General features: G+C 43.3%; 1 protein-coding gene across 1 annotated transcript in view; it reads left to right on the top strand.

The window, feature by feature from the left end:
• The window catches only part of ccdc102a (coiled-coil domain containing 102A), a 66716-nt gene extending 50899 nt beyond the window's left edge, over window positions 1-15817 (top strand). Inside the window, exons 8-10 of the mRNA XM_071472928.1 lie at window positions 6208-6378; window positions 7385-7488; window positions 12954-15817. Coding sequence (XP_071329029.1) covers window positions 6208-6378; window positions 7385-7488; window positions 12954-13086 — 408 coding nt within the window. The 3' untranslated portion in view covers window positions 13087-15817. The remainder of the gene's footprint in view (window positions 1-6207; window positions 6379-7384; window positions 7489-12953) is intronic.
• The last annotated feature ends 676 nt before the right edge of the window (window positions 15818-16493 follow it).

The raw sequence follows: 16493 nt of genomic DNA, 5'->3' as shown, positions 1-16493 counted from the left end.
GTGTGTGCGCGCGTGTGTGTGAGATGCTCTCTTGTCTCCACAAATGGCCCTATTAGCAGCAGGCTGGGTGGCTCAGTATGTGTGTAAGTGTTTGTCAGTGTAAATGGCTCCATTACCACTGGCCCCACAGGTTTATTTATGAAGCTCTCAGGTTTATTTAATGCTTCAATTAGCAATGGACACACACACACACACACACACACAGCCTGGAGGGTGGGTACCTAAACCAAGCCTGACAGGACTCAGTGGGTTCAGGTCACATTGGCTTCAAACTACTACAGAAAACTACGCCTTTTGATGGTCATTTAAGGAGCTCACAGAGTAAACAGGCAAACTGTGACCATGGTAACAGGGACTGTGTGACAAGGTGACACCAACACTCACAGCGTCTCAGGCTCAGGTTCAGACATAAAAACCGGAACAGCTGTCAGGTTCAGGTCAGGCTCCGTTACTACTCTCTCAGGCTCAGGTCAGGTTCAGACAGAGATGTGCACACACATACGCACACACACACACACACACACACACACACACACACACACACACACACACACACACACACACACACACACACTGGGTGAAAACTCTAACAAATGAATCAAGGAGAGAGAGGAACTAATTACATGTTTTAGCAGAGAGGCAACAGGGTGAATCTCAGAGGTAGGAGGATGAGGAGGGTGAAGAGGGCAATCATGGTTTGTTCAGAAGACTAATTAAACCAGAGGGGCCAGTGTGCTGCTTAAACAAACCTACACAGTCAAACCACATTAATAACAAGCATTGTTGGTGACCACACGTTGACCCCGCTGTCTCTGTGTGGACCTCAGTCTGTCCACATGGATGAACGAACAGCACCTTCAACGAAACATCTCTAATTCTGGACTCTTAGTCATTATCAGTCTCTTCATCACGATATCAAAATCAAAATCACGTCTTCATCTCTTACCCCAACCAAGGTCGCGAGGCACCTGGGTGTCATGGTTGATGACCATCTCTCTCTCCAGGTCCTGACACTGGGCGCGATACAATACCAGAAAAATCTGGTCCGATTCAGTCCTCCACCCAGCTCTTGGTCCAGACTATGGTGATCACTATATGGCCTCCCTTCACTCACACTGAAACCCTTACAGATGGTCCAGAATGGACAGTCTCTGTCCAGATCCGTTCTAGTCTGTGCTTCCCTGATGGTGGAACCAGCTCCTGAAGTCTCTCAGAGCAGGGGCCTCCCTCTCTCTCTTCAGAGAGCACCTCCTCTCCTAACTCCTCTAACACCCTGTCTAACTAGCTCTGACTCTGACTAACACTTCACTTCTTCACCTGATCTCCTTCACTGGTCAAACAGATGTAGAACTGAGTCCTGACACCAAGTCTCTACTGACCTGAAGCTTCACTGATGTCTGACAGATGAGTAAATGTAAATGTGATTCCAGTGGAGAACAGAAAACAGTTGTGTTTTTTCCACAACAAAAAAAGTTGTATAATAATCTCATTCTCTCTAAAATGCTTTAGCTTTCATGGCTGCATCCAGTTTCATCACACATAGAGCCCTGGAGGACATGCTGTTGTAGGGGCAGAGACTGTGTCAACAAAAGTGGTGACGCAGTGATCAGTGAGGCCTTGTTTTCCTGTTGAGATACTAAAGATGTTAAACCTTGTCCTCATGGGATTTCTGCTGCTCAAAGGTTGACCTTAGTTAAGTGACCCAACAGCCGTCAGTGAGGTAGCCCTGAACCAACCTGTGACAGATAAAAGGAAGGAGGATGATTGTCAGTTTGTGTTAAACTGATATCCATAAATCAGTCCTTCACATGTTCCAGCACTCACCTGTTACCTGGCACCCAGTGATGTAAACCTGTGTAGGGTGTGTCCCCATGTAAAACATCATTGATGACCACAGACGTGGTGGCTGACAATCAACATCAAAGATATCTAGACTCGTCTGCAGTGTGAGGCCAATCTTAGAACTGCTGTTATTTTAGTCTGATGCAAAAATAAAGGCTAAATTATTTTAAGCCTGATAAGACTGTGAAGTAAAAACCTGCTGACTGCACCAAATGACAGAAAAACATTACTCATTATTAGTGGTTTGCTGTTAATGTTGTGGAGTAAGTCGTGACAGTAATGAAGGAGTTTTTAGAGAGAGCAGGACTGACATCCTCAGTCATTTAGTGTGACAGAGGAAACCATCCTCATCATCATGGTGGAGTTTACAGGGTCGTTAGCTGAATGTCCACAGTAAGAAGTCCTTGTAGTGGTTGAATTTTTCTGGAATGAAGGGAGTGAAAGACATTTTGTTGCCGTGCTTTCATTTTGAAAAAGGTTTAATTTACACAGAGCTGATGACAGATAAGTCCTGAGCAACAGCTGAGTGTAGACGTCTGTCTGAAGTCAGTGACTGATGAGACAGTGAGAGGGACGCTGCATGAGGTCCACCTGTGGAAACCACAGTGTAAGTCTGGTATCATCCGGGCCCAGGAAGATCCAAGCAGTCATCACAAGTAAAGGCAGATAAATGAAAATAAAAGACTGGAATCTCACTGACTTCAGTTGCAGGTGGTTCTTTAATATGAACCTTTCAATTTTAATCAGTCATTTTCATTTGTAATGACTTAACATTTTAGTGATACTGACCAGAGGTGAAGTCGGTTTAGTTTGAGGTCTTTGTGCTTCTAGTCTGATTTTTATCATTGGCACTTTTATACATCTGACCTCTAAGATCTTTGTCTTGTGTCTCATCTCAGTCTCTTTTCATTTTCATTCTCATTTAGTCATTTATTGAGCTCATCTCCTGGAAGCCCCTCCCCCGCTGTAATACTCCTGGGCAGCCCTGAGCATAACCCTAAATCCTAAATTCTGTTGGGGGGTGGGGGCTGAAGTAGCTGCACTCATGTACATCAAGTCAGTTCCTACATATTAAAGAATCAATGTGTGAACATACAGTATGTCAGGGCATAAGGGTGTGTGTGTGTGCGCGTGCGCGTGCGCGCCTGTGTGCGATGCCACACCGCCTGTTAAATGTTTCTCCTTGACTGGAGAGACCCTGAAGTCTGCCACTACATCTGCTCCAGTAAAACAAAGACACACACACACACACACACACACACATCTACAGAGGTACAGACAGACACAGCCATGCCTGTAGATCACTCAGTAATCCCTCATGTTTAATAGAGTAAGGGACTCCCAGCTTCTCCCCCTCCTCCCATTTGTCTTCTTCTCCTCCCCCTCCCTCCTGTCACCTCCTTCCCCCTCCCTCTCTCCTATCACCACCCCCTCCTTCTCCCCTCTCAGACATTCATTACATAGTCTTCAAATGATGAAGAGCAGGGAGCATTGGGGTTTGTGGCCTGTGTGTCTGCTCTAAGGAGAACAGTAGAGAGCTCAGACCCTCTGGCAGACAGACAGACAGACAGATAGACAGCACTGCTCTGTCTGTCTGTGTCTGTCTGTCTTTATCTGTGTCTGTCTGTGTCTGTGTCTGTATCTGTCTGTCTGTCTGTGTCTGTATCTGTCTGTCTGTCTGTGTCTTTTTTCACACATTTTTCATGAAGACGATATTTTGGGATGTGGGAAGAAAATGGAAAAAGAAGGTTAAAACTGCTAATGTTTTGCCTGTCAGTAGGACTACTGTACCTTGGTTTGGATATTCAGAGTTTTGTGTTTCCCTCCTGAACTTCAGTTTTGGACTGTAGTGTTAAAGCTCCTTTTTTTCACCAACCCCTTTGTGTTGTCTGTGTTTTGGAGCAGTTACTTTTGATCACTGACAGAATCCTTCATACTGGACCTGCCTGGGGAAACTTTCCCTCTGGGATTAACTGCAGTTTGGACTGCTCTAACTCCAAGTTCAGTCTTTCAGTGCTTTGCCAAATTTTCTCCAACTCGAGCTTCTTCTCTGCATCTGCTTTTAACCCAGACTTCTCTCACTCAAACGGTACAGCCAACAACAGACCTGCTGTCTGCACAACTACTGGTACAGACAGTAGCACGGGGGCTGGGTCCTCCACAGCAGCACAAAGCAGATTTTCTGTAACGCACCTCGTTGCAACAAAGATAACATAACCACATTCCTATTCTCCTCTTTAATCTCCTCAACATTAATGTCATAACAGTCAGCTATTTGCACTAGCTGCTCCTTTTTACAGCCATGACTCAGTTCACTCCTGACTATCAGTGATCTGTAGGACACCACACCCATGTCCTACAGATCTTCAGTCTATTTCAGCACATCCACAGATATGACAAAAGTTGGGCTCACTTCAGCCTATGGTCAAATCAGAAGTCCTTCATTTCAATAATCAATGAACATCAATATCTCCACAACTTTTCAAATGCTACCAGAGACATTCCCTGAAGAGTAGATGGTGTTCAGATCTGTCAAACCATGAGTCTGCAGTGACATCAGTACTATAGGCACAGAATTTTCTTCTTGACAATAAGAGAAATATTATTATGTATGTTATTGGTGAAGTATTTCATGTCCATCGATCAGCTGTGTGCTGAGTCGTTCACTGATTGTCCAACGCTCTTACCTGTCAGCTGAACACTGTTTTTTCTTTTGTTATGTCCTTCTAGAAGTTTTGCATTTTTCTCCTTTGAACAGTTTTCTTGCCCTGTAAATGGCTTAAACTTTTTTTCCTTAACTAAGGAAACCCTTTAAGAGATTCTGTGCAACAACCCAAAGTAACTCCCTCAGCTAAGAAGAAATTCAACCATAAGTAGAAAATTTGAAGTTTTCAGGATTCTGACTTTTTCCTCAGGATTCTGCGATTTAAGTCAGAATTCAAGATTAAAAAATTCATGTGGCCCTCACCTGTTCTGTACTGTGGCATGTGTTAGAGACTTTGATGTCTTTTGTCTGAAAAGAATCAAATATCTATGACATAATAAAGATGAAAGTGCAGATATAAAGAGCTAAGTAAAGGTTTCATTTCTCATTCCCTGATCCAGGCTCAGGTTTTATTGTTCCTGTAGACGTGTCACTCTCCATCATGTTGCTGTATAAATGCAGAGAAGCTTCTTGGAAGTTGCTCTGTCTGGGGAGCCATTAGGTGTGAGGCAGCAGAGAGGGAGGCTGAATCCACGCCATCAAAGTCCATGGAAGTGCAGTGAATGACAATGATGCATTATTGATGAAGCCATTTGCTTCAAGTGCAGACTTTCCATATCTGATCTGAAGTCAGATCACAATTACTTCCAACGTCAGCGTGATGAATAGACGTTATTGAAATAATTTGGAACACAACCTAGTGTTAACACTGGGACATTTACATTTAGAGGTCATGACACCCTCGTGACTCTTCAGGACATCTTGGATGTTGTCACTGTTTTTTCAGACAGGTTCTTTGTCTGGTCATGCAGCTACTCAGAAAGCAGGGATGTTGTAATAAGGAGAAATCTGGCTTAGTGACAGTGAATCTTTCATCTTTTAGTGCTTCCTTCCTCACGGACAGTGTTTTCATTTGGCTGGATGAAGCATAATCCGCAGACATTAGCTGTAACAGGTCGTTAGACAAAGACATAAAAACAACCTCAGGATTCTTGTAACCGGGCTGACAGAGTCAGAGCTCTATTGATTCCTGTGTTCCTACACCGCTCAGTGGTAATGACCTCATGAGCTTCTTTAGTGATAAAGTTCAGGTCAAATATCTTTATTGTCATTGCATAAGACAACAAAATGGTGAAGATTCCCCCTAAGACATGTAGAAAGAAAAGCAGAATAAAACAGTTACTGGGAGAAAAAATCAACAGGAGCCTGGTCAGTGGAGGTTAGCCTAATGCCTGGGGGAAGTCAAGGACTCTCTGCTCGGATAGACCTGTATCTATGGCACCCATACGCAGCCCAGCCATGGACCAGGTTTATACCCAGTCCTGTGTGAAAAAAGTCTTTAAAGCTAGCAACAAATTCTTTAAGTTGGCAACATTGCAGTACCCACACAGCAACAGCCAATGGGGAAACTCCAACACAGTCACATGGTAGAATCGATCAGTCAGTCAGTCAGTCAGGGACATTTGTGATTATAGCTGCAACTAATGAGTATTTTTAAATTAATTAACATAACTGAATATTTGATTTTTCAATTCTTTGTCCAGTTATATACTCACACTGGAGAAACTTTTACTTCAGAAATGATTGCTGATTGATGAAGTGATTAGTCAGCTGCTATTACTTAGTAGTAAAAGAGTAGTAAATGTCTGCTGTGTCCACAGGAGCTGGCTGACCTCCGCCACATTCACACTAAGCTGAAGAAGCAGTTCCAGGAGAAGACGGCGGAGCTCTCCCATGCCAACCGGAGGGTGGAGAGTCATGAGGCCGAAGTCAAGAAGCTACGACTGAGAGTGGAGGAACTGAAGAAAGAGTTGGGACAAGCGGAGGATGAGGTAGGAACATGGCCGTTTCACATATTCAGAACCCTTGATTCTGACTGTTCCACCCACCAAAACCTCAACACTTCACTCACCCACAGTTAGACAACGAAAGACAACATTCAAGTCTCTTCAGGTTCCTCCTGTCCGTCAGTCAAACCATACACAGCACACAGAAAAGTATTCAAAGTATTTCAATATGACTGGAATGAAGTTGTAAGATGTGAGTGAAGTTTTTATTTAAAACACTTTCTCATGACTAAAACTGAAACCTGCTCTTAAAGAAACCTCCACTCTCACATTCGTGACCTTGTACACATGCTAACTTTACACCATTGTTTGTTGTAGAGATTCAGGAAACACAATACATCATAAAACAAAACAGAACAGTGCTTTGGTACATTGAGTACCATGGACAGCACCACTCAGCCCAGTGTGCCAAAACACTTCAAAAACTTCAATATTTACAGAAAATAATGTCAAAATGCAAAAGTACAGCAGGCTGTCAACATAGAAATAAATGGGTTATTGTCGCAGGAGCGCTGACAGTTCAAGTCCTTCCTGGTTTTATTGTTGTTTGTACAACAGACTGTTCTATAGTCAGACTGGCCATCAGGACAACCTGGAGGATTCCCGCTTGGCTGCCTCATTGATGGGCTGGTCAATAAATCCATTAAGTTTTTACTGGCCCTCTCAGTGTGTCATTCATTCAAAAACTGCAGCTTCTCTGAAGTATCGCCATCAATATCGCCATGCTTCAGAGCCTCAGTGCTTTGAACCAGGACAATGTTGTGTTGAATAATAGACACAGCCGTGTGGTGCCCCTCAGACAGACTCTCATGTAGTAATTAATCCAGACGCCATAACCAACAATTAACAGTTTAGTGAGGGTTTGCAAATTACGTGTGTGTGTGTGTGTGTGTGTGTGTGTGTGTGTGTGTGTGTGTGTGTGTGTGTGTGTGTGTGTGTGTGTGTGTGTGTGTGTGTGTGTGTGTGTGTGTGTGTGTGTTCTCATGTATAGCTGGATGAGTCTCATAACCAGACCAGGAAGCTGCAGAGGTCTCTGGATGAGCAGGTGGAACAGACTGAGAACCTGCAGGTACAATTGGAACACTTACAGTCAAGGTAAGACACACACTCACACACACACATACACACACAATTCATACATCATTATATAAACAGCCATAAACACACACACTGGTGCCAGTCCAGGATTTTGGACAGAAGAGGTTTCAGATTAATGTGCCAATGAGGTTCTCAGTAGCAGCAGAGAGGATGCAAATGTTCTTTACATGAGCCTTTGCACAATGAATTTGTGCAGTGCATTCACTAAGTGTTCAGACTCTTTTCACACATGGCTGAGGGAAAACTTGAACCCAATCCAGCATCTCTGGAGAGACCTGGAAATGTCTGTCCACTGAGCCTGAGAGGGTCTGCAAAGAACAACAGCAGAAAATCCCCAAATCCAGCTTGCTATGCCCGAGACTTACTGATGAAGACTTCAGCTTCAACCAAGTCCTGTGTAAAGTGTCTGAATGCTTATGTCAATGAAATGTTTTTCCTTTTTAAGAAATTTCAAAAAATGTCTAAAATTTAAACGATTTTAGGCTGAAACATCACAAATCTGAATACTTTCTGAATGCACTGTACATCCTGGCAGCATGTAGGTGACTTGCAGATTTTTCACATCTGGAGGTGAGTGCGCAATCGCGCACTGCTCACACATTCTCAGCGCACAAGAAAATCTATACAGCGCATAAAATAAAATTCTGTAACTTTTTGCAGTGTAACACAGTGAGTGACAGATGTCCAGCCAATGATACGATACGGTTCACTTACGCTACGCAGCCAATCATAGCATTGACATTGCTTACGTAGGTGCCCTTCCAATATGCGCCACGGCGCCATGCAAGTTAGCGAGCTAACAACAGTGCATTTCATTTTAAGTGGGCCAAATCACTTATATTAAAAGTAAACGAATGGAAATGCTGTAATTTGATTCTTTTAATAAGCCATGTAACTTGCTATGATCCCAGGTGTTAATCAGGTGTGATACAGGTGTGTGGCCACAACGTGCACATCTGATGTTGCTCACAATGGTCCTCAGTGTGCTCAGGGAGCTTGTGTGTATGCCCAGACATGAAAAATTAGAGGGAACATTGCTGGCCACCTCCAGTTGTGGTCCAGTCTATATGCAGTTACACCTGCATTAACATGGGTTTCAATTAAAGGTCCATATTTTAACTTCTCCAGTGTTTTATTTGTAGTGTTAATGTGCAGAAGAAGAGAGGCTCTGAGTCTCTGTTCTGATTGGCTGACTGTTTTCTGAGTGGTCCAATAAAAATATCGCAGATTTCAGGTAAACACGCAAAGAAACCAAATCCTGCAAGGTTGGATGGTGGGCGGGGCTTGGGACCTGACGGCTGGTTTTAAGGCTCAGTTTCTGAATACAGGCTGTGTGCATTTCTCTGTGGACTGAGGCTTTGATACTTTCACAGTATTAATATAGAACCTGGACCTGCTTTATAATCACAAACACATGGACATCTACCTTTAGACCGGATGGAGCTTTAACATGGGTTTTTATCATATCCAGATGCAGATCACATTTTAATGCCAGGTATAAATCAAGTTTATTTATATAAGTCCATATTATTTTGGTGGCCCTACCAGCCCACACTTGAAATCCTTTTTTGTATTTTTAAATGCAGTTTAAACCAGTCTAAGGTTCCAGAATCAAACACACAACATAAAATATTCTGTCTTGTTATTAGGATCCAAGGACATTAGATTAACCCACAAAGAGGTTTATACTAAAGTAGAATCTTTGTACTCCAAGCAGGAGTGATGCCACGTTTAGCAACAGCACACATTCTCCCAAACATTCCTGGACAAGTATGGAGGCGCTTACTCAAAACACACCATGTCCGTGTGTGTGTGTGTGTGATGTGAAGCTGACAGCCTGCTTGTAGCTGCCAGGCTCACTGTGAGCCTCACTTCTCTCACTTCTCACTTCTCTTACTACTCAGAGATTAGCTTCTTCTGCTCCCTGTGTGTGTGTGTGTGTGTGTGTGTGTGTGTGTGTGTGTGTGTGTGTGTGTGTGTGTGTGTGTGTGTGTGTGTGTTGTTTGTCACTCAGTTCAGATCTCACACTCTATCAGCTTTGCACAGTCCTCAGCTCCTTGCTCTCTGCCTCTCCCTCTGCATTCCCTCCATTTTCTCCACATCGCTGCTCCGGCACCCGGCAGCCAATCGCCAAGCTCCCAATCGCAGGTCACCATAGTAACAGAGAGCTCTGTCATTGCTCAGCTCTGTGGGGGAGTGACAGGCATGTCGGCATGGTAACAACTTCAGAGACTGACACAAATCTGTGTGTGTTCTTGTAGAGGTTGTAGCTTAAGCGTTTCTTTAATTCTGGATTTTTCAGTGTCTCAGGAAGTGTGTGTGTGTGTGTGTGTGTGTGTGTGTGTTAGACCTTGGGAGTGTGTTGGCTGAGGACATCTTGGCCGGTTCTCACAGCTTCAAAGGGCTGTTTGATGGTTAGACTTGGTTGTAGGTGTAGAAAATCCCCACCTCCTTTTAAATCCCTCCTTCACCTCAACTCCCTCTACCCCTCCTCCTTCCCCTCACATCACTGGAGGGCGGAGCTTAGAAGTTCATTTAGGCAGGTAGCTCACCTGGGGCAGGCCTTTTCTGCCCTGGAGAACAAAGGAGCTGGCTGCCTAATCCTCATCCTCCCCAATTCCTGATTGTTGAGCTGCGTAGTTGATTGTTGAGTTTACTGTCTTTTCTCGTTTCAAGTAAACTCGCGTGTTCGTTTGATGAAGTTAATGCAGGAGACGAATTCAGAATTCTTTTCACTAATTTATTAAACAAGCTTTCACAAAATTAAAAGAGGATCGTTACAGAGCTCCGGGTCCAAACTATCTTTTCCTGACAACAACATGCAGCTGTGCCAGTTCATGAAGTTTGACACACTAACTTCCCCCTAACCTGGTGTTTTTATTACTGTTACACAAAGAAAGCAAGGAATGTAGGTTGAACTCTTCTTCAATGGCTGTTGCCCGACCGGCCTTCGCCCAGGCGCCTCCTTCGTGGTTATCTGACTCCATTTGACCTCCTTCACTCGTGCCTGGGAACAGCTGTGTGTTCTGTGTGTGAAACAGAGAAGAGAAGACAGGGACAGACACAACCCTCCCATCTCTTCAGGGCTGTCTCCCCTCTATCAGTTAACTGGGCCCTTGCCTACTTCTATCCTCATCTTCTACCTATGCAGTCTATTCGTGGCATGTCCGCCCCACATCTGAAGAACAACCCCTCCACACATCCTCGGCTTCACTATCTGTAACATCCTGCTCCCTGTTGAAACTTCAGCAACTCCCCAACCTATAGTTATCAAAAGCAAGCATCATAACCTTGCAATCCTCACACACACGCAATGCTATTGCACAATGCTAAAAATATTCTTCAATTAAGCTAAACAATAAATGAGATGAACTGGATCCTCTGTGTTTGTGGCATTGTTTTAAACCAACAACTCATTGCGTTGATCTACCATAATCCGGAACCAGTCCCTTCACACACCCAGCAATACTTTACAGTAGGGTTCAGATTAGAACTAGGTTTCTAGGCATTGAGTTACGATGATTGAAATCAGGGTAAGAGACTAGGGAATGCATTATGTCACCGAGTGGCCTCACACAGATAGCAGTGTGTGTGTGTGTGGTTGCTGAAGTTTGATTTTGACTACATCTGTCTGTCACTAGTGAACACCCCAAGAGTACAACACAAGGTTCACACTAGCTTTTCTGAGGGCTTTCGACCATTTCTCATGGCCTTCTTCAGCACACTGGAATATTTGATCAAAGGTCAGGGATGAAGCTTCAGGTTTTTATCAGAGGAAATTTAAACATCTCCATTTCCATGGTAACCTTGCTAACCATCACTTAGAAGGGTTGTTAGCTTGGTCGCTAACAAGAAGTTCACAGTTTATTAAAGAGATGCATTTGTAACATGCAACAACTGTCTGACAACTGAAAGAATCATGGCTGTTTGTAGAACAGGTGATGCTCCTGTTAAAGACCAGCACAGCCACATATCACCAAGTTCACAGAGAGGACACAAAACACTTGTGCATATTATTTTACCGCCACCAGAGAATCCAGTGATTATATTTAATGAGCACACCAGGATTAAATGACCAGGTCCTAACAGGGACACAGTTGTCCTGTGGGCACAACGTGGTCTACTGTCCTGTATAAAACCAGTGTTTATGCATCACACTGTTTGATAGCTACAAAGCATACTGACACACACTGACACACAAACAGAGCCTTTCAGTCAGCAGTTGCTCATGTTTCCATCTGTGGTGAGGGGAACTTGATCTGGATCTCCTCATTGCTCACTGAAAAGGTGACCACAACACAAGTGTGTAACAAATGGATGGCAAACATCTCTGGCTCTTCATCCTCCCTCCTCTCTCTCTCTCTCTCTCTCTCTCTCTCTCCCCCTCTCTCACTCACTCAGTAGAAAAGCTTTTAGGGGCTGAGCTGAGTTCTGGTCGAGAGAGAGAGAGACTGAGGGTTAGGGAAGAAAATAAGGTGAGAAGATCTTGAGGAGCAGAGGTGAGGGATCACGTTGTCATCACGTGACTTAATTGTAGAACTTGGTCCTCCTGGACTACCTGAAAACCAGGGTCTTGGTGTCTTACATGTATCTTCCCTGAAACCAGAAGTCCAACAACCAAACTCACTTTATGCAGCAACTGGTCATGTGAGCAGAGGTGTGGCGCTGGCTCTTTACTACACCTACAGATTGAGTTCACGTGAATCAGTTCTTGATCAGCACCCTGTGTGTTAGAGCAGAGGGATCTAGTCATGGACCAAGAAAAGAAAAACAAGAATAAAAACAAGGGCAGCCCACAAGTTTCATAATGACCTGGCTTCATGTTTTAAAAAAGTCAAAACCACAAATAATCTTCTTATGGATATCAACACTTCAGCTAAAACACTGGAGAAGTTCAAATACAGAGCTATCAGTGAGGTTCTTGTGTTGACTCTGTCAGAACTGCTGACTGACTTGATTCAGGTGCTTCAGGTGTATTTGAAAGCTGCTGTTTTTGGCAGTGGGGACTTGGAATGATAGTTTTTTCCCGAATCCCACACTGTACCCCCCCCCCCAGGAGTATAGTTTGGGTTCTGTTATTTCTTTCTCCTCTCCTCTCCACTTGTTTTTTTTGTCTATTCTCATGTTGAAAAGAGTATTACAATTTGAAAGAAATCAATTTAAGGTACATTTGGAACAGATTAAAAATATGCGAGGGCAAAGTTTCACTCAGCTTTACTTTGTCTTTAGTGCTGATTAGCAAACGTTAGCATGCTAACATGCTAAACTAAGATGGTGATCATGTTGAACAATAGACCTGCTAAAACTCAACATCATCATTATGAGCAGGTTTCCACTGTGTATCTGTTCTCACAGCCCCAGACACGGCTGCAGACTGTTGGTTATGTGTTTGGGATGTTATTTTAACACCATGCTCTGTCTCTCTCTTTCTCTATCTCCCTCTCTCCCTCTCTCCCCCTCAGACTGCGGCGGCAGCAGCAGAGTCCTGGTCTGTTTGGGAAGATGCGGTCGGCTCGGTTCAGTCCTGAAAACCCAGACGGTCCAGCCAGTGACATGGATGAGGAAGAGGAGGAACTGCAGCTCCAGATCCCATGACACACACACACACAGACACACACACACACTCACACAGTGTTGTATCTCCAGGAATTGAGCATCTTTTTTGTCTCTTGTTCAACCAGCTCATTTTTAAAGGACCAATCCAAAATTTTAGGACACATTACAACTGATTACTAACCATGTTAATGATCAATAATCAATACATCAATAAAAACAAAGAACCAGAAAAAAACAAAGAAAGTTTCGTAAAATAAAACATCCATTTTTTTTCAGGAGACTTAAAGAAACAAAATCATTGTTCATCTGATGTGACAAAGTTTCTACCCAGCAGCAACATGATAAGCACACACACCTTTACACACACATTCTTGCACACACACATGCTTGGACATACTTGCATATTTAGACACACAGCAGCGAGATCGAACCCAGCAGGAGCGTGGCAGACGTTGTCTGAACAGTTCAGTGAAAACTTCCACAGGAGCAGAGACCGACACACATCATCCTGTCAGTGTACTCACTCATTCTTACCTCATATGTATCACAAGCATCACAGCTATCTCATCTGAACTGTGCCACTGTACTCAAATAAGGCTCCGCCCCCCAGCTCCGTCATCAGTGTTAATACCTGAAACATGGTCGACTGCCGGGCACGTCCCCCTCAGCCCGACAGTATTCGATAAACCACAGGGAATATCAGTTGAACTGTTGAACGAATATGTTGCTACAACAGTCGGCCGTGTTTGAACCAGTATTTTTACATGTCAGTGTTTTTCTCCTGAATACTGAAGATTCAAAGTCGTTCTCTGACGTATTGAAAGTTCACAACCATCGCTGGGAACACACTACACAGCAAACCAACAATGAGCCTCATTGCAGCTGCACGTGGGACAGAATTACAACTATAGTACACACAGTATGTGTCACTCACCAATCAGACGCTGCCCAAACTGAGAGAAAACCAGCTCCACTTTGCTCCAGAGTAGAGCTGAACTACTCATCAAAATATTATTGAAATCAATTATAGTCAAGTGCAATATTCGAATCCCAGGACTGCACTGTTTTGATAAAGGTGAGAGACGCCCCAGCCTACAGATAATACTCTCCAGATGCAAAGGAACATGTTTATTTGCTACAGACATCACAATACCTGTCAAAATAATTGCGATATGATTTTTTTTGCATATTGTTCAGCCCTACTCCATAGAAAATATAGTTATTGCAGCCATTCAGTTGCATTATGGGTCCTCAGCTGAGGGTTGTGTTCAGGTGTGAACTACAAATGGCCAAAAAAAAACCTTTATACAGAACTAGAGTTGGTTCTCTCACCTGGTAGGGTTAGGGTTAGCAACAACTCATCTGACACTAATAAACCAACACAGAACATGGCAAGGTAGCCCAGCAGCACCAACATATGGACAGGTGACAGATTAAAGGAGAAACCAACATGACGTGTCTCAGTCAGATGATGTTCCACCTCGTGTCTCCAGAACAGCTTCACTGCTCCAGGTCTCTGGATTCATTCTTCATTAACATGTTCCCTCATGTGGTGTTTTGATGATGGTGGTGGAGATCATTCCCATACAGACCATAACATGTGATTCACATAATCTTCATCTTCATCAAGCCATCAGTGACCTGTGGATGGAGACATTGTCCTCCTCCTCTCATAACTCAACTTTTTCTTTTAATTTGTCACCGTCTGTATCTTGACTTCTGGTAGCAAATAAGGGATAGATTTAGTGGCAGTTCACACTTAGAAGTGTGTTCACAAGCCTGTAAAGTGATTACATTTATTGTATGTAGTGGTAGATATGATCTACTTACCACTTCAATAATGGTTTTGGCATTTTAAACATGAGGGAGAGAAATGAGCTGTAAAATAAATGTACTTCCTTCATACACTGCAGTGTTTGAGGGAAATGTAAACTAGGTAAAGGCTTGTGACTCTTAAGTCCGGCGTTTCATAATGTAGTGTGTTCCCAGCATGACTGTGTCTCTGTCTGAACAGAGACTGAACTAAAGACTGAATATTCACAAGCCAGAATCCAGCAGTGTTGTGCTTTAAGAGGAAGAGTTTTAAAGCTGAGTGTCGTTCCTTGATGCCTTCAGGGTTTGAATTGTATAGTTATTATAGCTTGATCCAATACTGTTGAATTGGAAGCTTCCTTTTGTGCCACAACAGGGTCAACAGGGTCCACATCCAGAATGACACCATACAGACCAGACCAGACGGCAGAGGCTGGAGGGACATCCCAAGTTCTGTTGTTCTGTTCTGAGTCTGGATGTGCAGAGATGACTTTTATGCAGTGCTTATGCTGATATTCAGTATTTTACAATATTGTAATTTTCCTGAAGAAAATCCCTCAGATCCCTCGTGTGTCCAGTCATTCCCTCAGGACTGTATTCAGCCTCCATAGCAGCATTTACACTATAATGAGATAATGAAACGGTAACTAAAGCCCAGGCCAGTAAAATCCCTGAAGGTGTAAAACCTGTGTTGGACACCTCAGCTGGGCTGAATCTCCAGTCTAACAGTGGACAGATGAAGTTGTGAAAGCAACAGAACCTTCATTAATCCTCCGCCACCATCAGCAGCCACCCTGCCACGGCCTCGACCCTGACGCTGGAAGGGGACCAAGACATTTGTACTGATCAGGATTCTGAACTATTTATGTTGTTGTTGTTATGGTTTAGTTTTATAAATGATCTGTACCACAGTGGTTTTGTATTAGCTCTATAAATGTCAACTGTACATATAAAGAAACATGAGTCACTGTGTCTTTATTTTCTCCATACTGTATGTAATGTGAGCATTTTACACAAAGTAGCAGTGTCTCATCACAACTTAAAGTTTTTCTGCTTGAGTTTAAAAAATGCATTCTCCTTAATAGACAGATTTTTCACACACTTGGGTAAAGTTGCCATGATAATGTTGGTATTGTTTGTGCTTAGGTTAAACAGATTTTGATTACAACACATTTTTCCAGTGTGTTGATTTAAGATGAAAAATTGTCCAGATAGCCAGTGCTGTGATGCACAGAGGGAATCACATGAGGCAGAAGGGTCAGGGACATTCTGCTGCTCTACACATATCTTAATTGTTGTAGTTTGACTGATTTGACCTGCAGTCAGAGCTGTCAGCGGCTGTGACACAGCTCAGGGAGGCTCTGTAAAACCGTATCAATCCTTTTATTTGTCCCCAGTGGGGCAATTGGGTTCAGCAGTGCATAAAAACATTAAAAAAAAAACACAGGGCACATAAATACAACACCAAAACCAGAACATAAAGGGTAATAAGGCAATGCACACAATACATTAATAAAAACAAAGCAGAATATTAGTAGATGATGAGTTTAAACAAATTCATCTACCTTTTCCTCCTGGAATTTAGGAGGGAGATGACAGAGGGTATAAAACTGTTTGCATCTAGGTCTTTCCTA

Source organism: Trachinotus anak, unplaced genomic scaffold (assembly GCF_046630095.1).
Source record: "Trachinotus anak isolate AG129_WGS33_773 ecotype Australia unplaced genomic scaffold, CSIRO_AGI_Tana_v1 ptg000042l, whole genome shotgun sequence".
Lineage (NCBI taxonomy): Eukaryota > Metazoa > Chordata > Actinopteri > Carangiformes > Carangidae > Trachinotus > Trachinotus anak.
This window is presented reverse-complemented; position numbering and strand designations above follow the sequence as displayed.